This window comes from Argiope bruennichi, chromosome 10, assembly GCF_947563725.1.
Source record: "Argiope bruennichi chromosome 10, qqArgBrue1.1, whole genome shotgun sequence".
NCBI classification, from domain to species: Eukaryota; Metazoa; Arthropoda; class Arachnida; order Araneae; family Araneidae; genus Argiope; species Argiope bruennichi.
Genome location: NC_079160.1, coordinates 66,169,662 through 66,197,042, shown reverse-complemented (window position 1 = coordinate 66,197,042; position 27,381 = coordinate 66,169,662). Strand labels below are relative to the sequence as shown.

The window sequence follows — 27,381 nt, the reverse complement described above, 5'->3', positions numbered from 1 at the left end:
TTTAGGAACTATTTATTTTTATCTTATTTAGGCAGCAAAACTCATTTAAATTATATGCATTTAAAATGCATAGCAAAGTATGGGAGAATAGCAGCTTGCAATTGATAAAGTGAAGGCCATATTTATTTATAAGTGATTTCTCAGAAAAATCTCAAATTAGTGAGGAATTATTTATTCTTGCTTATTTTTGTTTGCTTCTTGAAGATTTCTTATCCCATTTTAGTTCCTTCGTTTGGAGAAACATCGCAGTCGAATCCTTTTTCAGTTTTACAAGAGCAATCTGTTTTTCCTACAGCTTCTTTGAAAATGTTTAACTTGCACATCTGGAAAAGAAATATTTTTAGTTGCATATTAAGTTTTATATATATATATATATATATATATATATATATATATATATATATGCGCTTATAATAATCAGTTAGACTAAAGAATCAATTTTCCACCTCGAAATATTTCGAGGTGGAGGATTCGTCCAAAATATTGACCCCTCGTGACTCTGGGTCGAGACGAAAATCAGACCCCTCACAGAAAAAAAAATCCCAGTTTTGAATACCTGCCTGAGGTGACCGTTGAAAAAGTCTTCATTCCGGATTCATCATTACATTTCTTGCTTTTTGGATCTTTTTATGCATTTAAAATTAATATTTATTTCTAATTTGATTATATTTATGTCAATTAATTATTTATTTTATTATTGTATTTTATTTTCTATAAGTCAGTTATTATATGTGCACACCAATGTATTGGAAAACCTTCACGCTTAGAGATATTCAACATATAATATAACATACCTTAATTTGTCTTCTTTTGAATTTTATTGGTTCCAGCTCGTAAAATTAAGATTGTTTAATAAAAAATTATAAAAGCTGTCATAGCCATTTACCTAAATCTCACATTTTAAAAGCCAGAGAATAAATGGTAATGAATTTTTCTATTAAAAAAATTGCGAAATTCTAAATGCAAATACATAGTCACATTTCTAATAAAATGTTATGCTGTACGCAAGAGCTTTTATAAAACATTTAGTTTCCGGTTTAAGTGGCTTCTATTCTTCTATATTCAAACCTTTAATCAATGAATTCTTGTTTTGCTTACAAAAAAAAACTATTTCAATTTTGTAAGCGGAAATGTTACCATAAGTTGGGAGTTAAAATATCGATATGTTGAAAACTGGAGAATGAAACCATTCATTCATTGAGTTATACCCTAAAATTAATGAACATTATCTTTAATAAACAAACAATATCAATTATAGCAATATCAAAAAATAACAAATTATCAACAAACTATAAGAATCACTGAATTGCATTTCTTATTTTTTTATTAAAATAATGATAATGTTAACCAGTCGTACATCTTTCGAAATTTTTGGAATAATAAATTTGCTAAATATTCTGTCATTTATAATACTTTTTCACTCATCACACTTATAAAATGTTATTACATTTATAATGGTAATTAATACTGATTGGTTTTCTTTCATATGAAAATAAATTTTAAAAAATTGTTAAGAGAGGTACTAAAATCAAAAATCGGCCTTTTGGCGAAAAAAAAAACAAATATTTTTCATTTATAATTCCCCTTATAAAATCATTTAATTTAACAATTTATATGCAGCATGAGGTACCATTTTACGATGCAAAGAACTCATTTGCACGTCGTATTTATTCTATATGGCAGTAATCGTGGGATCAACAAAGCAATAACAAATTACATTCTATCAGGCCCACAATTACATTATGGACTGCGCTTCCAGTGCGTGAGCTCGATGTCAAATTGACTCGCCTCCGCATTGGTCACACTCGTTTAACGCACAAACATCTTTTATTAGGTGATCGAGCTCCTTTTTGCTCTAGATGCCAAGAAATTTTAACAGTTTTTTAATAGAATGTCCTGATTTTAATCTTCATCGTTTATATTTTTTAAACTGCTCACCACTGGACATGCGAACGTTGATGGAAGTCAAAAACTTAAAAATATTTTTAAGTTTTTAAAAGCCACTGCTTTTTACCACTGCATCTAAAACTCTATATTAATTTTTATCAAGCACATCACCGCATTGTTCTACAGTTGTATCATTGAATGTTATGCACCTTTTACGTTATTATTCGTTCTTTGAACTTTTTATACAATTTTAGTTTTCTTTTTGACCATATGTATGGCGCAGTATAGCCTATTTTGGCTCTTTTGCCATTAAAACTAACAATCCAATCCAATTAACAATTTTAATTTGTGTGTGTGCATGTGTGCGTGAGTGTGTTTTTGTTTTATTTTTATGTTCATATTTACGGAAAAAACGTAGTACAATAAAATATTTTAGTAACTCATGCTATTTTTTTTCTTTATGAATTATTGAATTGAGGTTAAATTATTTTAAATTCGTATTACAAAAAAAAGGGTTTTTTTTTCAAATTTTTATAAATTATTTAATTAATCAGTTAAACTATTATTTCATATTTATATAGAATCTATTTACTTATAATAATAATAATTTTATAACAACGTATTATATAATTATTTAATAATAGTAATATTTTTATCTCTTTAGACAGTTTCATATTCTACGTTGTTGTTTTTTTTTGTTTATTTTCAATTATATACTTGTTTTCAAAAAATAATATTTATGAATGCATGCAAAGTTTTAACATTAATTTTTATCAATTTTCCATTTAACAAATCGTTGTTATTTGAAATTATCATTTCAGTTATCTGAAGTTCATTAAGAATGCTGTTATAAATTATTTTATTAAGAGAAAATATGGACTTAAATATGATGTATTAATGATTTTTTAAAACTCAAACATGTATCTTTTTGTTTTCATAAAGGAAGTTCGTGGAAATATTATATTATAATAGCCGCCTTTGGCGCCCACCTTCCACGACAAGATTGTTGATTTTTTTAGGTTATTAAACGATTAATATGGAATATTAAAATTTCAGTTTATTTGATACGACTTAAAAATAGGAATTTAACTGAATCATTCAGCAGCAAATTATTCTGGGTAAAAATTAAAAGTGTATACATTATGAAATATAAGCGGAAAGGAAAATCCTAATTTGGAATTAATGATTAAAAAAAAGTTATTTTTTTATCTTAATTTTAACAATAGCAAAAACACACGATTGAATATTTTGATGGAGGAGTTTGAATTTTATAACATTAAAAAAGTTACTGAAATGAGTATTATTCTTAAAAAGCTTTTTCACACACCAAATTAAACCAAACCAAACTTGACATTAAAAGCATCATAACATTATAAATTAAATTTGAATCTATTAAAAGCAAGGGGGAAAAACTGTATAGAAATGAAATCGGTATCATTAAAGAGAATTTTCTGAGTTTAAGATAATGCAAAAATCTTTTTGGGAAATTAATAATTTTGAAGGTTCTATTTCCAGTAGGTAAGTCATAGCGAATATCCATAGTGATGGTTCACTCTCTTTCTCTCTCGATTATTAAACTTTCTAATTAATTTTTTAATTTCTTTTTACATCTTCTGATTGAATGAAGTGTTTGACACGGCGAGCAGCATTTATAATATAATAATTTTATTTAATTAACGAAGTTTGGAATTAAGTGCAGTAGTAAAAATGCTGAATAAAGCAGTCTTCTGAAACTTTCTTACATGAATATGTTTGCATTTCATTGCTGCCATTCCGTAATAAGTAATAAGCGAGATTTCTGTATCACGTACGTTAACGTTTTATATATAGAGAGATTCCAAGTATTATTTCCTTTTTATATTCCAAAGAAACAAATTCAAATATAAAGAAACTTCTTCCGATTTTGAAAAGAATTTAAATAAATTTCACTTATCTGATAAAAAAAATATTTAAATATATACAGACCATTAGGAGCTTCTTGATTTTAAATCAATCATTTGAGATTCCATAAGATGGAATAGTTTTCTACTCAAAATTTAACTCCATAAATTATGTAATAGAATTTAACTTCTCAAATGCGTCGCAAAGATATTTTTTCCATTCAAAAGCAAATATATCTTAAATTTGTAAAATGGAATTCATTTCCGATTACATAATTGCATCTAATTGTTGCCGCATAAATTATAGCTCACATTTAAATAATATATGCAGTTGGAAATTTGAATTTTAAGCATAACTGTAAGACAGAAATAAACTTAATTTCCTCTAAAATAAATTTTATAACCAGCCACCAATTCACCAGAGAATAATAAATCTCATTAAAATTCCAAATTATTAAAAGCATGTGGGCTCTTTTCTAACAGCTCAATGAGTTCTGCTGAATAATGATTCTCGTGGGTTTAGAGAATTATATTTTGTTCTTCTGCAAGGAATATGAAATAGTAAATATATTCGTAAGATGGAACTTGTTTTATAAAGGAAATATTTAAATTAATTTAAAATTAGATATCCAGAAAGTAAAATTTAGCATAATTTTCTCAGATTTAGAAATATGCATTCCAAGAATGTGAAATGAATATTAATTTTGCTAAAGAGGGAATATTAAGCAGAAAAAGTAAATAATTTCACAAAATTTAATAATTATATTCGTTTTGTTTTAGAAAATGAAATCTTAGTATATTCTAATCTTCCTTTTAATGAACTTAGATAGAATAGCCTCTAAATTGTACGTAGAATCATCTAGTTAAATTATAAAGGTTGCTGCAACGAGAAAAAAAGTGGGTATCATTTAAAAAGTTTTATAAAGCTCATTTATAGTGGGGTTTTTTTGTCAAAAAATCTTTTAATACACTAATAAAACTATATCAATTATTATTATTATTTTATTATAATAATAATTAATAGTTCTTTAACTTTAGTTTAATTTAATTTAGTTTTTAATATAGTTCTTAATTTGTTACTAAAATTATTGAAGAAGCTTGTAATCAGTTTTTTCCCTAAATTACGAACCAGATTGCGCCACAAGTCTAAAACCAAAATTAAATTTAAAATTATTGATCAGCTTTTAATTACGTTCTAAAAGTATTAAAATATTGAAATCTTCTGGAATGCAAAATATTGGAAATATTACAATGGTAGGAAGGTTGCATTAAATTCAGTTTCATTTCTGCAGATTGAAATAGTTATGGTTAGAAGAAATGTGTAAAAAATAAACTTTTTTATTATGGAATTTAAGTTCCAAATATCCAATGCAATTTAAGAGCTGGCATGTCCTAAGTACCAGGATCATCAAATGCCATTATTTATAAATTCATTTAATTCACCAAGATCATCAAATATCCTTATTTATTAATTTATTAAATTATTTATTTATTAACTATCTTTGGCAAAACAGTTTTTTCGCTAAAAGTACTGGCAATGTTTAATTCAGTTAAATCTTTTATGCATAAATTTTTCTTGATTCTCTCATTAAAGCACTTCTAAGTATCAAACTGTAATAAACATAAAGGCGTGCTGTTTTAATAGTCTTCCACCTGTTCTGTTTGAAGTGCACATGAACCTTCCTAATAGAATCAAATGCCATTATTTATAAATTTATTTAATTATACACCAGCATCATCAAGTATCCTTATTAATTTATTTATTAAATGATTTATTTATTAACTAACTATCTTTGGAAAAATAGTTTTTTCGCTAAAAGTACTAGCAATGTTTTATTCAGTTAAATCTTTTATGCATAAATTTTTCTTGGTTCTTTCATTAAAGCACTTCCAAGTATCCAACTGTAATAAACATAAAGGCGTGCTATTTTAATAGCCTTCTATCTGTTCTGTTTGTCGTGCAAATGAATCTTCCTAATAGAATTATGTGCCAAGTCATCATAGTGCCATTAAAATCATAACTCGTAGAAAAATCTGTTTTCTAATTACATGTTGTCTTTCGAGATACTAATGTCCCTTTCTTATTTATCGTGCAAACTGCACAGATAAATAAAATAAGAAGAATCTTTCTTCTTTAGCTTTCAACATAGGAAGAAAATTAACGCGATTAAATTCGATGAAAATAATGAAAAGTTTTGAAATTAATTGCAACTGTGAGATCATTGTTGAAAATTCTGTAAAAAAAGTATATTTTAAAAATTGCCATAAAAAATAAATTAGTGTCATTAAAAGGATAATTTTGTAAAGTTTAAAATGGCGTAAAATTCAATTTTTTGTAAGACCCCAAAATCTTTTTCCATTTTCAATTAATTAAAATTTCTAAAAATCTCGTCAAGATACACATTTCTACCTTCCTAAGTATATATATGCCAAATTCGGTTTCTCTAAGTCAGATCGTCTGCCTTGCAGAGCATCTGCACACCACACACATACTCTCCTTTATTATTAATAGAGATTGGTAAGAAACATATACATTAATACCTTGACTTAAAAAAGTAATGTGCAACTAAGATGGATTCCAGATGGAAATAAGCCGGTTACACATGGGAGATTGTGGTATCTCCCTAGAAAAATCTCAGATTTATAATCAGAGGGTCATAGATTCGATACCTGATTCCCCAAGCATAAAAAAACTTATTGGCCTCATGCATATTGAATCTTACATAGATTAAACGACCTTCAACAGGCTTAGAGCAGAATTTCGGAAAAAGAGTGCCAGCATCAGCGTTGCTCTTGCCAACTCGATAGCGTAGCATATTGCATTATATTGAACAATATTATACGGTATTATATATTATTTATTATACGATATTAAACAATATTAGACTCGATTAATAATTAAGAGATCTCTCCCAAAGTATATATCAGCCAACTTCAAAACAAATCAATTAAAAGCCTTAATATATGGCAAATGCACAATTGTCTATACCCACTTGATTTACCATTCCTAGCTAAACTCTAAAGCTTCATGATATGATAAAGCTATGGATAAAGCTATAATGTAGAAACCTGACTCTTCTCCTATATATAGTTCAAATTGATTTCATGAAAAATTGTTCAGGTAAAATTGGTTTACATAATTGGACTTAATTTATTAATTGTATTACATAATATTATTAATTTAATTGTATACATAATATTACGCATAGTAATACATAATTGTACTTTGTAATTGTTAATATTGTACTTAATGTCACTTTTTTGAGAATGTAAGTAGAAACAAGATCTTTAAAGCATATCCTCCATTTCATTTTTTCCTCCTAGGGGGAACTTCAGAAACTGAAGTTTCACTGGTTCTCTTTCCTGTTAAATACTATAATGATGATATTGCTCTTTGGGCCCCTCACCGATGGTAAGTCGCACCTCTCTCTGTATGAGGTAAGTGCATGAGTTTCCTAAAATGTTTTCGTCAACTATGTACCTGGAAATATTGATATTTTCAGTGATTCGGACATTCAATCTGCTCAGGATGCCAAGACAGGGTAGGAGTAATTTTTCCTGTTTGTTTCAATTTTGTCTGTTTTGGGTTGAAATTTCCAAAATTTTTTTAACCGACACTTCTTAAATGCTGCGTTTTCAAACGTATGCACTATGGCGAAAAAAAATGTTCATGGCAATTTTTTTTTACCATTTACTCGATTTTATAAGACCTTTTAAGAACACCTTTTACAATTAGCCTAAATGTTTTTAAAATTACTTTTTATAAGCAAAAAAAAACAGCATTTTAGTAATCATTATAAAATTTAGACAAATAGAATTATTTTAAAAAACAAATTGAAGTTTTAGGAATAAGAAAACAGATTTAGCACAAAAAGAAGCTTAAATATAATTTACTTGTAATTAATTTATGAGCATTCTGTTTTTCTGAAACACGTAACAGAACATTTTTATATTTAACAAACCTAAAAAATCACAAAACTTTAATTTCACATACATAAATTCCCTTTATAAATGTTTTAATAATTAAAAATACCATTAGACAGGATTTAATAATTGCAAATAAATGCAGTTGAATAACAATTAATGTAAATTAATCATAAAAAACTATTAGAGGAATTTCAGTTAACCATATAATTACTGCTTTAATTAAGTAAATACAGTTTAAACAAAGTGAAATTATCTTAAATACTCTAGCTTAGACTAAAAATAAAATTAAATAAGTGAAAATAATTTTTTAAAAAAACATTAGAAGAGTGAAGTGCTAAAAACAAGTATTTTGCGTTATTACTATATGCAAGACGTTTTTTCGTTAAATTTATATTAAGTGAATGTAGTTTAGTAATGTTAAAAATTAATTTAATTCATCCTGAAGCTCATAATTAATTAATAATGCTCTTCAAACAAATTTCAGTGTTTGATCAACCTTCGAATTTAGTAAATGGAATTGTAATCTCTTAAGCATTCATTTGAATCCTTTTCTACGTGACTACTCCATGTTTCTCTGCAAATGACTGAATAAATGGAATATTAAATCGCCGAGTAGAGAAATGTTGTTTGGAATAATTCAGCTACCAAAATGTCAAAGTTCATTATGAGATATGAATGTAAAGGTGGCTGTTATGAATTTCAATTCATAGCTGCCATATTAAATGAATTTCCATGCGGAATCGTCTTTTTTTTAAGTAATTGGGACACTTTTGAAATGTAAAGTATAAATATTTTTTTTTATAATTTATTTGGATTTTAATCCAGAATTTTCATGCGATATCACAATTTTTTAAAGTAATATTGTCACTTTTGAACAAAAAAAATATTTTATGATAACTCAATTTGATTTTAAACTAGAGTTTTCATGCTGAATCGTCATTTTTTTTAAAGTAATAGGAACAGTTTTGTACAGAAAAAAAAATATTTTATGATAACTCAATTTGATTTTAATTCAGAATTTTCATGCAGAATTGTCATTTTTTTAAGTGATATTGACACTTTGAAAATATAAAGTAATAAATATTTTTTGATCGTTTATTTAGATTTTAATCCAGAATTTTCATGCTAATCGTCATTTTTTTAAAAGTAATAAGGACACTTTTGAAATGTAAAGTAATAAATATTTTACGTCAGCTCAATTTGATTTTAATCCCTTATTTTCATGCGGAATCTTCGTCTTTTTAATATAATAGGGATACTTTATGAAGAAAAGAAGTAATGCAATCGATTTTGCTCTTGCATTTTCTGATATTATTTCACTTATAGTTTGACTTAGAGGTATATTCAGATATATTTTGCGGTCATAGGGAGTTCACATTACAAGATCTCTTTTAACCCTTTCCAGTAAGGTTTAATAATGAAAAGCTGTGCATGAAATAGCCAATTAATTTTTATTTAAAAAACTTTTATAATTCTTAAAACTATTATATAATTCTATAAAACTATTTTATAATTCTTACATATTGTTAATTAAAATTAGACTAATGAAATGGATATAATTGTAATTCTTAAGTTCATATTCAACACTTCTTAAAAAACTTCTAATGACTTCGAATTAGCCCCAAGTTTTTGCATTTACGCCAGGAACTCCCATATTTTTTTTAATTTTAGGCACATTATCAATTTCCTTCCAAATCTATTCTGATGATGTGTCTATGTCTCCAGAGAATTCCAATCACTCACAAGTCATTTAGATCGTCTAAAATCACTCATTAGTCTTGGTAATATTTCATTATTATTAATTTCATCATCAGTATCAGGTAAATGTATGCTTATTACTTCTGATTTCTCTGAATTCCACCAATAACCTTGACCTTCATAATTTACTCTACTTTTATTCGTTACGGCATTTATTTCAGAACTAGTTTTTCCTTTACTAAGAGCCATGTTTCCACTAAATGTTTAAAAGAATGAAATGAACTTACTAACAATAATTTGGCTGGACATGTGCCCAAACAATCTAACAGTAAACAATATGTGATAGTGATTTATGATATTTACTTAAGTAATAAAAGTGCTGCCGGATTCAGTTCAGTAGAAATTTTAAACCAAATTTATTATTATATTCAACAGTAACTTCAGTCTCGTGACGAGTATAACTCATCATTATGTTGTACGGCATGAAAAACCTATGACGAGGCTATATTCGTCATTTTAACAGAAAGGGTTCATTAACTTTTTGATTTTCACATATTTCAATACCTTTTTTTTAATTTAATCCATATATTAATTAATTATTTTATTTAATTTTCCGAAAATGTATGTTTGTGTTTATTATGATTCATAGCTGTGGCATCTATGTTTATGTCCAATTAATTACATTTAGCAGATACTTACGATTTATGCATAATTGATCGTTGTTGCTATTGCATATCCCCCTTGGATTGAACTCCAATTGAAACCAAGTAAGAGATCAGGGAAAGAGGGGTGCAGTAGCTTCTCAGAGTAAGGACCCCGAGAACAGAAGTCTGACTTCTGGCTCATATGAAGATGACACTAACACACTCGCTTGCACAACCTCTTTTTACAAGGGGGTGGGGAGGGGCTCTTTTCCACACCTCACGGATAGAGCACAGAGTAGAGAATAACCATGCCCGAACCAGGACTCGAACCCAAGAAGCCCAGATTACAGCAAGATGCGCTCTCCTAGGCCAGGACGCCGGCAAAGAAATATATAAAACCATTTTTCGGTTTCGAAACTGGAACTGAAGATCAAAAGAATCAGTGAAACGCCCTCTCGATCTATCCATCAATCCACGCATCCTTAATTGATCGTAATTATAACTAATTGAACGTAATGAAACAAATAGGAATCTGAGCAATTACATTTAACCGAGTGTTAATATATTATAATTCACAGAATTTGTATGTTTTACGAATTTCTTTGGCAACTAGGCAACAAGATTCAACCTCCCCCCCCCCCCGTCATTACAGCAGCTCTAAACAACAACCTAATCTAAAATGAAAGAATTATTTCAATTTTTACCCATCGAAAATGACAATTCTCAGAGATTATTTTGTTACTAATGAATTGTACTAAGATATTAATCTTTTCAATGTATTTTTAGTCCCGTTCTTAATTTAAACTCTCTCTGCTTGCAGATACGTTTAAAATAGGTAGACATTTCATGGCTGTTGCATTGATTTATAAAGTTTATAAAGGAAGATTTGATATACAATCATATTATATCAACGAATATTTGATCAAGGAAAGGAATATTCAAGTCTTAAATAATGTAATGGAAATTCTCAATTTTTATAATGCTTGAATTGAAAATCTAAATTAATATATGGGAAACATTTCTACAATTTGCTGAAAAATGGCTATATTAGACGAATTTCTACACATTAAAAAATTCAAATCCTTAAATATAAAATACAAAGAGAGGAAATCTCCGATTTCTTCAACAGAAAATAAGTTATCTTATTATAAATTCAACTATCATTGAGAAATGATGTTTGTATGTTATTTCAAATATAAATTTTTGACATCATTCTTTTAAACAATTATAAAATTTAAAATCTTTCCCATTTCGTTAAAATTAAATAATGATATAGATTTTTTTTGAACTGTAAAAAAAAATCTAATTGCCTAGTTTTTTTCTTTCAAATATTATCTATAAATATTTTTTTCTATCACAAAAAAATTATTAAAAATTATTTCAATTTCAAAAAAATCTAAATGGTACTAAATTTATTATTATAAATTATTTAAGCACAGGACTGGTGTGTTTATCAATCGCAGTTAACGAAACAAAGAGTAACTTCGCAGCAATATCCTGACATCTCGGACAACTGCCGTAATTTCATTAAAAGGATGTTTAGGGTCCTTCAGTATTGACAGAGTTAATATCAGTACTATATCAGCCTTCAGTAGTAATTGATAAAAGGTAATTGATGGCTCACTTTCTGTTCGCCTCGTTCCCATGATTCACTTTAAATTTATGAACAAAATAATATCTTTGAAAGGTTCGTAGGGTTGCTCGAACCATTCGACTTGCAAGTGAATATTTGTTTTTACTCTTACTATTTAATTTTACACTTACTAAACCAAACCATCATGGAAACTATAATTTTAATTGAATCTGAACTAATATTGTTTTTTTCTCGTGCTTCAACAGTAGAGTAATAAGATAAATTGTAAATTCATTTAAATGCTTATACCATATTTGAATACTTACGAAATGTTCGTATGGGTAAATTTTGTCATCCTGTATCTAAATAAAAGAAAGAAATCAAATTAATTTAAGGATAGAAAGTTATTTAAAAATTTAATCCAATTTTTAGATATTATACAATACATCTATCTAAAAAAGCTAAAGCCATATAATAATTTAAACTAGTAAATAGAATTTCTTCAAATTTTTTTTATACATGTTATGAAACATAAGAAAAGTTTTAATGTTGATTAACTGTTATTTGGATAATTTATATTTTTTAATTAAAAATCATGCTTCCTTTGTACATATATATTATCGCTAAGTAAACGATATGACCTGTAATTTATTTAATAAATTTAAGGCGACGCGGTACCATCTAAACAATTTCTTTTAATGTTAGTATTTTAAATTATATTATAATTGTATTTTATTTTGGATAGTGCTCTATAACTGTTCCCAACAAATTTTGAATATTTCTGCAGTTTTTCTAAAATTTAAATATTTTTTGAACTTGTGTTGTTTTTTTAATTTATAAGACTTTTTTAAATATGCAGATAATTTTAAAAGTGTTTTTCTAGATATATATTTATATATTACATATGATTTGTTCTGGGTTACCTACTGCTAATTATTTATTTTTATTCTTTTAATTGTGAAACAAACAAACAAAATTTGAAAAATGCATAAACCTTTTTAAAAAATTACTGCCCATCTTCAAACTAATACCATAACACGTTTTATGAAACATGTATGTCAGAACTTACACAAAATTTCTTCACACCTGCTTCAACTTGTAAACAATTTTAGGCTTACGATAAATAGTATAAAAGCAAAAACACAACGTAGAGATCAATTAATTTAAAGTTTTCATTTATCAATACTTCCTATACTATCTATAAAATACTTCCAATTTGTTTGTATCTTTTACAAATTTTTAATTAACTTATTCTAAATTGTTAAAAATGAAAAAAATTGAAAAAATTTATTGGAATAAAATAGTATAAATGTGTAATCAATATATGAAGAAAAACCTACGAATTATTAATATTTCACAAAACTTAATTTTAGCAGCTATTAAAAATTAAGAACACATCTCAGAATTGATTAAATACATATTTCTGCTGCAAACATAATTTAATAACATATACAAAAATAAAAGTACTATTATTTTCTTTGTTTTAAAAGTTAATATATTAAAAATTATAATTGAACAAAAAGAAAACTGAAAACAAAAACCTCTAATTTAAAACTTTCATTTTTATTAGGAAAACCTTTTCGCTTGGTAAAAGAAGTAAATGACTTACTTCATTTCAGTTTAATTTTAAATTTCTGAGCGGTAGAAAAAAAAGAAATTGTTTTTTATCTTTTTTTTCCCCCCTAGCAGACGATCTGAAAAGTGGACGTGGCAATATAGTTTACTCTCTTATCATGTATCAAAAATTCTTCATTAACTTAATAAAAATACAGTTACATGTCTAAAACGTTACAGGCACATTTAGAAAGATTCAATTTATCGTATGAGCCAATAAAAAATTGATTTTTTTTAATAAAATCCAATCGGCATGAAAATAGATAAATCTTTGAAAAAGAACTATTTAAATAGAATTAATTTTATCTTGCTGATAGTAAAAAAAAAAAAAAAAAAAAATCATTTTCAAAATGGTTTGGGGGGGGGTCGTTACTTAAAAATTGAATTTAAAAATACTATTTTCTTTTAATAATAAATACTATTTTCTTTAATAAAATTCGCTACACTATTGCACTGTTGAAAATAACTCACTTTATATTCCCACATATAGAATGAGCAATTAGTAAACATATTTAATTTGCTCCGCATAATGTTTAACAAAATATTTTATATTTTTTAAACAATATTAATAAATTATATAAAAAAAATTCTTTCTTTGGGCTTTAAAAATCGTTTGGGACAATTATTAAATTTCTTGGTGCAATACATTTTTACATTTTTCAAATAAAATTGCAGACGATAGAAATATTTCAGTATTGCCTGTATAACTTAAATTTCTAAATTAAAGATATTATTAATACTTAAAATATATGTATATATGCTACGTTCAATGCCATTAATAATAACTAACTGAAAAGTATTAGTACTAACTCAACTTTTATATCGGTTATTACCAATATAAAAGTTGAGTATTAATAATAGTAGTAGCAGTGAGTATTAATAATAACTGATTAATCAAAATAATTGTAACATGTATATATACTATAAATGTGCTGATTTAGTATTGATAACTTTGACTTTCTTATTATTGTTTGTTACATGTACTTCATACTTTGCTTAAAAATGCTGCATTATTAAAAAGGTCTTAATAAAAGCTTTGGGACCATTAATTAATTAAATAGTTGAATTTTCATTAGTTTAAAAATGTGACAATAGTTTCACCCCAAGTAAAACTGGATACATACAATTTATTTAAATTCATATGTAAGCATTAAAAATAAAGAAAATAATTGGTTTTATACTAAAGAAAATAAAACCAATTCTTTTCTTCGTTTTTAATGCTTATACGTTAAGATTTTTTTGACTCAAATTTAATTGTAATATCTGATAAATTGAAAAAAAAATGACAATAAAGGCTGGTCAAAAGATTAAAGTCTTCTTTCTTAGAGTTTATATCTCATATATATTTCTAAGATTTTAGAAAATGAAAATATTTTATACCTGGTCGAGAGTTGCATTCCTTTTATCATCCCAGCAAGAAACCAGATCAAAAGATGTCTGCATTTAACATAAACAAAACACGCATTATTAATGAATCTAAGATATATCTTATAATTCAATATTTAGAAAAAAAATTACTATTATATCCTTAATAATTAATAAAAAACTTAAAATTGTATTAAATTAATAAGTACAAAATCAAATTTCATTTGCTGTTCTACAAAATTCACAGTGAAAGATACTGTAACCATAAAAAATGTCAACCTCGAATTTTAAATAAATTTAAATTCTTAAAAATCTTTCAATATGAAAAAAAATAGAATTATGCTTATTTAATTCCGAATATAATAACTCAAAAAAATACAATGAGTTAGACAAATAAAAATTTGGCATATATAATTCTATAATTTTATTTATAGAATTTTATATTTGTACAGTGATCGATTAAGGGATATGTCTATTCCTGCTTATTAGGCAAGCTGCATTTAAATCAAAGCTAGCTACAGGGTTAATATGGGGAATTAAATATGTAAATATATATCAAATATTGGATCATATCGATCAATGCAATGAGTTTCAAAATGTTTGTTCTATTCTCTTCACTATACTGCAAAACTCAACATCGAAATTTTAATCTTAATAAAAATATAAGTCATTGTGGCTATGCATGTATATAAGCATATATGTTCCACATTTCCTACTAAATGACTGGACCGATTTCGATCAAATTTCGCACATTTATTTTTTAATATACATGCAGAGTACCTTTTACATTTCAAAGTGCGAAAGTTAATTAAAAATTCAATTGAGTAGAAATTATTCGAAATATTGCCGTTTTTCTGCAGTAACTTCGGAGTAAATTATTTTACCAGAAATATTTTAATACCATCTTATAAAATTCAAAAATTTTTCTTTTCAGTCATGAAAAATTTTATTTTTTTAAATTTTGTTTCTTCAGCTTTAATTAGTTTTTTAAAAAAATAACGCAGACGATAGTAAAATACAATGACAGAAAAACTATGTACTATTTCTCAACTATTTTTATTTTAATTTCTGGTTTAAGTCATTTGTAATTTTTTATTGCTTTAAAAGTAGTTATTTAATGATATCTAAAAGAACTGAAGCTAGGAATGATATATCCTATATTTTTAATCGACAATAGATGACTTGGAAGAGTGCAAAGATAGTCAGTCAAGCAGTGTGATATACAAAAAGCATAGTGATATTACTATAATTTTTACAAAATTAATTTTTACATTAAAAATGTTAAGTATGAATATATTTAAATTCCAAACAACTCAGAGTATAGCAATTAGTATTTTAGAAATATTCGAAGATTGTAAGGAAGCAACCTATTGGCTGTTAAAATAATACTTAGGGTAAAATAAATGGTAAACTGTTTATTAATTACAAACTGATTCTGTATTACTGTTATACTTATAACATGATCTCTATAAAGTGAATTCAAAAATTAAATTAATATTTTCTGTCCTATCCCTATTCCCTTTCAAACAGCAAATATTTTAATGTTGTTTGGAAAATGGTCTGTTGGTAATACTGCGTCTTATTTACATTTTTATTAATTGCCAGTATATCTACCATATTTTGAATAGTTTGGAATTCCCACTATTTTGTTAATGTTATTATTATTAAACCTGTGTTACCATCTTTTATGGTATCTACTTCAGATATTTTTATTTAAATCGAATCGTTTGGCCCGTTATTTAATCGTTTTACCTGTGTGTCATACGGACATCAAATTATCTCTTCTCAAACTTATAAGCTGAATTTAAAGTACTATAATATAAGGTACTGAATCTAAGATACTATAGTTCAGTTTAAAAAGTGCTTATCACCCACAAACTAAGGGTAATGTAGTTTTTTGTTTGATAATGTTCTATAGATTCATATTGAATCAATAGGGAAATATATTTTTAGGATGAAAATTATCATCTAATAAAATAATAAAAAATGCAAGACAATTAAGGATTAATTCATTGGTTAAGAGCTGTCGATTGAGATACCCCTTTGTTCCTTTTTCTAAAATATCTTGTTTCTGTAAACTTCTCTCACCTTTATTGTTTGTCAAATTATGTTATTTTGATTCCCCTTAAAATGTCAATGATTTTTCATGTCTAAGTGGTCTAATTTCTATCTTCATTACTTTAAATGAACAGAAAGTTATATATTTCTCTCGCCTTTAATGTTTATCAAATGATATTAGTCTGATTACCCTTAAAATGTGAATGATTTTTCCTGTCTGATTTCTCTAATTTCTGTCCTGATTGCTTTAAATGAACAAAAAATAAAATTTCTAGGTAATTTAAGCATTGATAATTTATAACTTGAGCATCGGCGATAATAACGATCGATAACGACTGCGATCTTAAATATAAAGAAAAAAAGCAATGCATGCTTTTGCAGACGATAACGAAATTAATATGACCTCTATATGACCTGAAAATTCTTTAGAAATTTCTTTCAAAGAATTTGCCGAGTAAGTGCTGATGCAGTCATTTCTTTAAACTCTTTGGCAGAAAAGCTTCTTTATAAGAACTATAGCAAATTGGTAAAAGCAAAAGAGTGAGATATTGCAAAACATTCTTTTTATTATCTATTAACATGTAGTGGTGCTGCTATGTAAAAAGGTCTCTTTAATTTGCCCTAATAGCTAATTACTTAAACGTTAGACATGAAACATACTTTTAGTTGAAAAAAGGACTTAAATATATTTGTAAAGGGATGAGACTCTTTATAACTTCATTATGAGGTATATGAAAAAATTTGGCAAATTTCAGGAACAGTTATTTAATTATTTTCCAAGTTCCACATTTCATAAGACAAAACAAACACAAACGCGAAAATACACAACACTCACATAGAATACAATCTAATAATGACCCACCAAAAAGATCATGGGGAATATACCTTGATGTTAATATGGTAACGCCATCTGTTGTATCAAAAAAGAAAGCAGTCAAATTATTTAACCTCTACATACTTAATTTGTTTGTGTCAATAAATGCAATATGGAAAAAGTATTAAATGTAAGTTTTTTATACAATTTCGTTTATCCATTTGGTCAAATTTAATAAAATATTTTGTCGCATTAATATTTGATAAAAAATTTCCATTGTTCTGCAACTAAAGCTGAGAAGAACTATGCGAAACTTTCAATAGTACTATTTTAAACCATTTTAACGGTAGCCTGGAGGAATATCCATCAATCAATATTTTTGTTCCTTCGAGGTAACAAAATTTAATAATTAGCCTAAAATTTAAACTTAAAATCTAATAAACTCGGTCAATTTTAGTTGCAAAATGTGCACAAATGATTATGCTTAAAATGTAAGTTTTTCAAAAATATTTTATTAACTATGACTGATAAGCTCAAATGAGTTTTTAAGAATTAATATTTAATTTTTTCAGAAGTAAATTTATTAAATCAAACAATGTAGTGCATAATTTATTAAATTATTTTTATCATTTTTTTAAATTTTCAATATAAGCTTATTTTTTTTTCCATCGTCCGAAACCGATTAGGTAACAATAAGACTCAATCTTACCTTGACCTAATAGGTTTTGAAATAACCAATTAGGTCTCAATAAATTCCAATGCCCTATATTTTTCCAGTACCATTCTATGATGACTATTCTTCTTTCAACTTTTCCTACGCTTTCATACATAAATATTACTTAAAACCAACTGTCAAAAAGGATGTTGCTACACAATATGCAACCAAATTTTCAAGACTGGCATTTTTTTTAAATCCCAAAATAATTTTCCTCTGAACTTTCTTATTATTTTCTTATAAGTTACTATCGAAAATTATGTTGCCTCTACGCTATACAGCCAAATGCTTTAGACTGCCATCATTTTAAATCTGAAAATAAGGTGTGTGTGTGTGTGTGTGTGTGTGTGTGTGTGTGTGTGTGTGTGTGTGTGTGTGTGTGTGTGTGTGTGTGTGTGTGTGTGTGTGTGTGTGTGTGTGTGTGTGTGTGTGTGTGTGTGTGTGTGTGTGTGTGTGTGTGTGTGTGTGTGTGTACACTTTCATAGATGCTTTATGTGTTCAAAATATCCTTTATAAGTTGTGATTAAAATATTACTGTATACATCCTATGCACCAAATTATCTACATTTTTAACATTTGAAATATCAAATAATAATATCTGTAAATACTGTCTTCTGATCAGTAACATTTTTCATTGATAAATATGGGGATTATTATCGATATCGACGCTATATGATGACGATATTGAAACTAAAGTTGAATAATGTCGATTTCACAACCATGCTTTTTAAATAATTTCTTTATTCTTTTAAAATTAGTTTTAGGTAAAAACCATAAATCCTGTATGCAGGTAAATGTATTCATTGAATACAATAGTAAGACATGCGAAAAATAAGTGCCCTAATTAAAACGTGCTTCATATTTTCGTCTGACAAAAGTGGTTAAAAAAATTAATTTTAATTAATAAAAATTGATTCTAACTATATTATATTTTTGTTTGATTTTATTGCACACAGGGAAAAAAACAAAGATGTTGATGAAATATTTTAATAAGAAATTTGCTCCAAAATTTGGTTAAAAGAATACATGTTTGGGGATGAATACTAAATATCTTCTCTCTATCCCGTTATGATTAAGAATTATTGTACCCATATATATTCTAACAGGTACACCAAAGGTGGATTCAAAGGGCAACCACGAGCTCGTATGTATGAAATTGCAGTTTACTTCGTTTCCTTAGCTGCACAATAATAGTGTGGAGTCGAATTCACTTCGATGATGAAACGTGCCTCTTGCGGGAGATTTTGAGACGTAATGTTAATACTTAACCTGATTGTCCACTTATAGTATTGAGATAGCAATCATTCAGCTCACCCCATATATCTAGTCTAGTCAATAATCACCCACTCCTAGTATATATTCTGTAAAACTTAATTAATCGTAGTTGAATGGACTACAACTGTTTGATGGAAAAAGCTAAGTGTAGATCAGGAAGGTTTAAAACTCGAATCTAAAAAAACACTTTGATAGTGAGTTAAATCTTTTGGGGTCAAATATCTTTTATCTTGTGTAGTGTGGAACTTTGGAGGTGTCTGCTCAAATATTTCATTCGTCCTCTGACTACGATTCGAAATTAAATTCAATGTCGCCCTTGCCCCCAAATAACTTTTACGCTACTTCAAAACGATTCAAACGAAACATAAATGTAATTTAACTAAATTAAGCTTTTAAGCTTTACGTGTATTTTTTTATCGATTACCAGACATTTTTATAAGCATTTCGTTTGTAAAGAAATGAAAATGTAAAATATTATAATAATAAAACAACCTGAGCAGGATTATCTTGAGAACAAATGCCAACAAAAATATCAGACCAGCTGTCAGATGTTGAGAGGCCCATTTCCTCTGAACATATTTTCAAAAACTGCTGTTCCTAAAAAGAAACACGCCATTTTTACAAATGAGGAAGAATGTTCTTTTTTTTTTTTCTTTTTTCCCTCTTCTTCTTCTTTTTTAAAACTGTCGAAAAGGAAACTTTTTTATATAGTTACTTCAAGTACAAAGGAAAAAAAATTACAAAAATTTCCAATCAATGCTTCCGTGATATTTTTTTTTTTTTGTTATGCAAAGAAAAAAACTGTTTTCTCTCAAAAAAAGTAATTAATGTGAGGTTTGTTTTTTTTTTAAATCTTTTAAGTGATATTGAAAACACTTCTAAGGAAATCGGTTTTGGGATTTTTAATAAAATGTTGTAAGTAATAAGAAGAACTGGAAAATAGTTCCTTATTCAAATATTTCTCTGGAATTCACTATACTATGCATATATTTTCACTTTTTTCAAAATTTTCTTTTTACGGATCAAAAGTTTATATTTGTGAATTTCAAAATTATCTCGTATGAATTTCAAAATTATCTCATAGGTATTTCAAAATTATCTGTCTATGAAGATACGTAAATCAGAATTTTTCTCTTTATTATAAAGAAAAGAGAATTAAATATTTCGAAATTATTATTTCTTTTATTTAATCATAAAACAAATTATTATACAGGATGTTCTTCTAATCATGTCCCAATAACTAATTTATAAAATTCTTCCATTATATATTTCCCTTTGAGAAAAATGCTGAGGCAGTGACAAAAAGAACTAAATTTTATGCTTTTGAATCAATAAACAAATGGATGAAAAATTATAAAATTTATTGAATTATATATTTTATAGAGTTTCTATTTTCTATTCATCATCTTAGTAAAATATTCTTGACGCATTAACATTTCAAATTAAAAGATGCTTTAACTCTGCAACCAAAATTGATAAACATATGAAGCTTTGGCAGACGTTTTTTTTTACCATTTAAATGACTACATGGACGAAAATCTGTCAAATGACGTCGGTTGATTTGAAGCGGCTGTTGATTTCCTTAAGAGATGAAATTAAAAACTTCATAACTTGTTCAGTTTTAGTCACAGAAGAATGGTATTTTCTTGTTTAAAATTTCAAAAAGTCAAGAACATTTTAACAAATACGATTAATAAAAGAGGAAAGCTATTAAAAATTTAAATAGTAATTAAATTTTGGTAATTCCTACTTATTGACACAAATAACCCTATGTAGAAATCAAAACATCATCTAGATTATTTTCTCCAGTTTAAAATATATGCCCTTCTTTAGAGGTTTTGAAATTATCCTATGATGGCCGAGAGAGGACGTGTTCTAAGGCTTCTAGGTCTAATATATAAAAGATCTGTGAAACCATTCTGATTTCAAAACTTCCAGTTCTTCTCCAGATGTCACTCCCTTTTGTCTAAATCATTCTGATCTGTTTCTCAATTCTCTTTGATCATGAGTAATAGGGCTTGCACGTCGTTAGAACCACTCAACAATTGTTTACTTCTACAGTTTTCATTTTTTTTTCTTTGAGTTACTTCTCGCAGAGAGTTCTCCGTTAATTTTCTCTATGGTTTCCAATTCTCAGCCTGTCTGTGCAGATACTTTTATTTCTGAATAGAGCAAGACCGTGATCATACTGATCCGGAAGTTGCCATCTCCAATAGTAACAATTACCTGCTCTGCCATGCTGGTGATTTATTTATATTGACGTTTTTATTAAAGAAGATATTTCATATACTTCTTTGACTAATAATTCGTAATGAAGGGACAGGTATTTCAAAGGAGTTTGAATTTTGGTGTTATGTGTAAGAATTGAATGTAGCCCAATTCTCACAGATTATTGGTCCACAATCAGAATGAACAATATGTATGGCCTTTGTAAAGAAATTAATTACTACATTGACCCTATAGCCATATTTTGCATATCTATTCAAAAAAGTATAAAGATGAAATGAAAGATTCTGTTTAAAATCCAGTTGCTTATCATCACCATTCTTTTTCTGATAAATCATTAACAACTGAATATTATGAGCTTATTTGTTGACAATAATTCACTGGCAAATTCAATAATTCTTAATTGAATTTGCCAGTGTGCAAATTCAATTAAGAATTATTTCCTGTCTGCTTTTTCAAACCATTTAATGATGATATCTATACTATATGCATTGTTTTTATCTTGATTTCACACATAAAATGATAATAATAAAAATAATAATAAATAATGATAAAATGATAAAATAATATCATTTTTATACTTTGATACTTACATCTTCAGGCATAAGATCGGCACAATCCTCAGTTTGACTCTGGAATTCATCTAAAATGTTACGGGTAGAATATTTTTAATAATAACTCGAATACATATTATAATATAATATAATATATAAAATAGAGATAATAGAGAATGTCATGAAAGTTATGAAATGCTTTCGAATATTGTGCTACCGAATTTTATTTTCCAGATATGATACTCTACAACGAGTCTATCTATAATGCGTCTATTTACCGTCTATTTCATAGACGGTAAATTATTATAGTCACCGTAAATTAAAAGTTCCTTCTAGTGAAGAAACTATAAATACAAATAGCGGGAGAGGTCTTCACGATATTCCTTCGAATTCTTTCTAATAAAGGTGTTATCTCCCCTTTCTCCCGCTTAAAATTGTAGATTTGGATAAGACCGTGCATGGCCTTGTGCTCAGATTTTTATTTTTAGTCCCACGTATGATAGTTTTGAATTTCTTATTAAAGTAAAGAAAGCCAGAATTTGTGTATTAATTGTGTGACATTGATGGAAAATACATACTAAATATCAATGTTTAGCATGAACCTAGCGTGCGATCTTCAGTGATCAATTGCTGGTATACGATTAATAATCAAGAACCAAAAAATCTATTTAGGGGACCTTTTCCTTTATATATTAAAGCCATAGTTTAACAGAGAGTCACAATATCACATTCCAAATTTCAGCCAATGCGCTTTGAAGCTATTGCATTTACATGCCTGCGAAAATACAGACAAATAGATTATTAACCCCTTGACGGATTTGCTTTCAATTATGATATAAATAAGTATTTTTAGATGCTAAATCTGTGTACAAAATTTTATCTACCTAGCTCTTTCCTTTATGGGTGGGGTGTGGAAGTTTGGAGAGGGGATGCTAGCTCAGGTGCCGTCCTCGTCATCTGTCCGCAATTCAAAACTACGAGGTCCGTCTCAAAATAGACCTAGTGTTACTTTATAGAACGGGACGTTAATATAACTAAATTAAGCTAAATTTTCCTTTAGGTTGTTATCATGCTCATTTATACTTCAACAGCCGGACAGACTTCCTATGAATGGATTTCTAACAAAATTTGAATGAAATCTAATGGAAAGACCATATATCAAATTGCATTCATCCAGCTTAAAATGTTTTTGAGTTATCACGTTTACAGATAGACTGGCATAAATCCAAAAATTAATTTTTTGCACCCAGGGAAATCTGAAACGAGATTTCTCAGAACCTAGAATTTGAATTTTTGACAATTACAACTCTTTATCTTCATATATGATGAAGTTATAGAGAAATCAAATTGATCAAAATTTATTAATTCTTTTCCCATTATATTATTTCCTCTGTTTAAGTGATAATGTTATCAAGTTGCTATTGCAAATTGTGTTATGCGGTGCGTATTGTGTTTAGACGCACATAATTTTAAAAAAAAAATCATTTCAAAATGTACAACATGACAGATTATTGGACTTTTAGCTACAAAACTGATACAGCATGAGTATTAGGAATTTTCAACATTTTTGTTAAATTTTCAATAACAACTTTTAATTTTTTTTCTCGCTTTTTTTCGGTGCAATATACTAGTGATAATTTCTGAACCATATTAAATTTTAAGAAAATATTATTTTTACTTACTAACTTTATTTCTGCACAATTGGTTTTTTTTTTTTAGTTTTGTAATTTTTTAAAATTATTTTTCATTGTTTTTTCATCAAGTGGATTTTCACTCCCTCGCTTTGCGATAGCATTGAATATATAATTCCTGCTGTTATTGTTGTTGTAGACATGCCCCTGACCAAGTCAACAAGATTTTAAGCCGAGTTTTAGCGTCTCTTGTTTCAGTAGCGCCATTTAGGGCCAAAAATACGTCTTAGCTACTCATGCATCACAGCCCTTTTCACAGGGAGGACTTCATTCATGCATCTCATTCACTCATCCATAGATCGCAATTTAGACCTGAAGAGAACGATAACCTTTGATCCAGTACCCCCAGTGGTATTGTCTCGATTTGGATGACTTTGTGGCTACGACGGATTTATACGCGCACTAGCCATCATATAAAAAGGGAGGTCTTTGGCCGGCGGGGTTCGAACTCACAACCCATCGCCCTACCAATCAGACTATCCAGGCCTACATTATTCCTGTGTGCATGTTTTCGTAACTACGTAATTAAAATAATGCAGAGATACGAATTGAAATTTTATATTTGTGATATTTCATGATCTTGATTTATTTTATTCTATTTTTGCATGTTGACTATTTAACTAAGATTTTAAGTACAACGCTTTAAATGAACAGTTAACTAATTTTTAACTGTTCAAACTTTTTGACGTTATCTGGACTAGTCAACGTTTCATAAAATAGCCAGAAATATTTATAATTTCTAGCACAGTTATCAAACATTTTATCCAAAACTGATCATTTTCCATACAGATTACAATTTGACATCAGCCATGTAGAGTAGATATTTCATCCTGAAGAATCGCCTTAGTCACCGTTTGTTGAAAAATTGTTTGTTGGCTTGTCGTACAATATGTAATCAATGTAGAGGTTTACCAAAATTAACATTAACCATATTCATTAGAACTGCATATTAAACATATCATCGGCCAATTTACAACAGGTACAGTCCAAGGCGTGTGTATTTTTGCTATGCCAAAAAGGAGGCATTGAGACTCTGAATGAACTAATCTAACCAATTTCTGCTAAACTAATTTATTCAATATATTTTATAAATACAAAAAGCGAATCATTTGTAAGTATAGAGAAGTAAAGCGCATTTTTTGTTGAGCTAATTCAGTTTGTAAATTCATTATAATACCCAGATTAGAAAAGCAAAAGAATTATGTTTGAGTACTAACGAATTATAAGATATTTGAAGATGAAATAGTTAGATGTCTCAATTTGAAAAATCATTTTCTATGATAATGAAAATTAGCCTTGATTTGCCGAACAATTCATAATCACTGTATAGGTTTATGATATAAACAATGATTGTTGCGTGTATCTGCAAAACAGATATCAAACTTGATTTAATTCTTCATATTAGTATCCTGCTACACATGTTAATGCAATCAAATTATAGATAGAAGTTTTTATGAATTCAAATAATGATGTAAGAAAAAGTGACAATGATTTTGAACTAAAATTTCACAAACCAAAAGATGCAACAAGACTTTGTCAGAAATCTTTTTCTTCAAGTTTGATCGCAACATTAATAAAGAAAGTTTGTTAGTTTGAATACCATGCAATTTCATATTTGCATCGTATTGTAGGCAGCGTTAAATTGAAATTCTTCCAGTTACAATGAGAGTTAAAATGATCTTTCACCAGTTTTCAATCAAGCATATTACACTTTAACGTATTTTGAGCAACGATCCTTCATATTTTGTTTGAAAAAATTTTACAAGAAAAATATCTTTCTCTAGTGAGCGGTAATTATGTAAGTGATAACTACATTCTAAGTTTGGTAGATGTACGTCCAGTGATCTGCCCTGTAGTAAATTTTGAGGGATTTTTGTTTCATGTATGTCCATGATGTAGTTTACAGGTAATATACCAGACTATAAATGTTATTATGCTCCAACAATTTTGCAGGAAATTCAAATTCTGGAACAACATAGCATGATAAAGTTTTAAGCTTAATACATCTATCATTTTTTAATTATTCTTAGTTTTATGAAGAACTATAACGTGTACAAAAAAATGTATATGTTACGGTAATTGTTATAAACAACTGATTATATGTGATTACCTCTGAATATTCTTAATTACCAGTGGTGATTATATGTGATTACCTCTGAATATTCTTAATTATCAGTGATGATTATATCTGATTACCTCTGAATATTCTTAATTATCAGTGATGATTATACCTGATTACCTCTGAATATTCTTGATTACCAGTGATGATTATATATGATTACCGCTGATTTTCTTTAATTACCAGCGTTGATTATACGTGATTACCGCTGATTATTCTTAATTACCAGTGAGGATTATATGTAATTAAAGCTGACTATTCTTAATTACCAGTGATGATTATTCCATAATTACCAGTGATATCTATCATAATCATCATTAAGTTTAGTGGTGCTTATCAATAATCATCAACAATTATACGTAATCAGCAAATTTATCACATTTACCGTAACATGTATAATTCTGTTGCAATGTGCGTGATTATAAACCTAAAAACTTAAATAATGAAAAAAAATTGCTTAATAAACTAAAAAACGTTTTTAGATTAATTGAAATTAGACAAAATTTATTTGGAAATGAAACTGATATCCCACAGAAGCTCATTTCAAATTAAAAAATTGTGTTTTTGTATAATGCATTCCGAAATTTCCGAAGGGAAATTTTTAAGTTGATAATTTTGATTTAAAATCTGATCAGAATTTTAAAAGATCATTTCGTTACTACAGGCAAAATTTTATAATTTGTTCATTAAGTCCAGTGCTCTGTCTTGTGGAGCATTTTACAGCTTTTTTCTATCATGCATATCTCTTGGCGCAATTTACATTTAATGGCAACTTTAAATGCTTAAACTTGAAATGACATGAAAATTGCGTTCTCTTTTTTTTTATATCTTGATGCTAAAATAAATGAAATTTCTTCAAAAAGTGTTTATACATGTAATTCTTAATTAACGCATTCATTACCATTACTCTTACCTGATAATTGGACCATCTATCTAATTAGAAGACCCCTTTACTTGCTATCCCTTAACTATAATGGAAAAGAGGTTCTCTAATTAGGTAGATGGTTCAGTATAATTAGATAGTACGTATGACTCACTGGTGAGTCGCGCGGCAATCAACGTTTTAAGGATTTTTGGCAAAACTTTAAATACGCTTTTCATTTTTAAGAAAATCGCATTATAAATATATTTTCTTTAAAATTATGCAATCTTTATGTTTGTACGTATTAAAAATGCAAAGCTTATTAATAATTTTAATCTGTATACTTACCACACATCACTTTAGCAATATCTTCATCACATTTTGTCGGTTTATCTGAATCTTGCTGATTGCCGCTTGCTTTCACACTACAAAGTAAAATTCCAAAAATTGCAAAGGTACTCGTAAGTCCCATCGTAATT

The 27,381-nt window shown here is 27.5% G+C and overlaps 1 protein-coding gene across 1 annotated transcript; it reads right to left on the bottom strand.

The window, feature by feature from the left end:
* Nucleotides 1-27,381, bottom strand: LOC129989141 (uncharacterized). Its single transcript, XM_056097471.1, has 6 exons — nucleotides 27,251-27,381; nucleotides 22,270-22,319; nucleotides 19,943-20,047; nucleotides 14,604-14,660; nucleotides 11,936-11,971; nucleotides 1-323 (listed from the first exon to the last, which is right to left on the bottom strand). The coding sequence occupies exons 1-6, from the start codon at nucleotides 27,372-27,374 to the stop codon at nucleotides 210-212; spliced, it is 486 nt and encodes a 161-aa protein (XP_055953446.1). The 5' UTR covers nucleotides 27,375-27,381; the 3' UTR covers nucleotides 1-209.

What these genes read in the sequence shown, in the direction of transcription:
- LOC129989141 (XM_056097471.1), bottom strand. Translation starts at nt 27,374, where the DNA reads ATGGGACTTACGAGTACCTTTGCAATTTTTGGAATTTTACTTTGTAGT. An exon ending in CCGATCTTATGCCTGAAGAT is followed by an intron (nt 20,048 to 22,269) that starts GTAAGTATCAAA and finishes GTTTCTTTTTAG; the next exon opens with GAACAGCAGTTTTTGAAAAT. An exon ending in TTTACCCATACGAACATTTC is followed by an intron (nt 324 to 11,935) that starts GTAAGTATTCAA and finishes TTTCTTTTCCAG; the next exon opens with ATGTGCAAGTTAAACATTTT.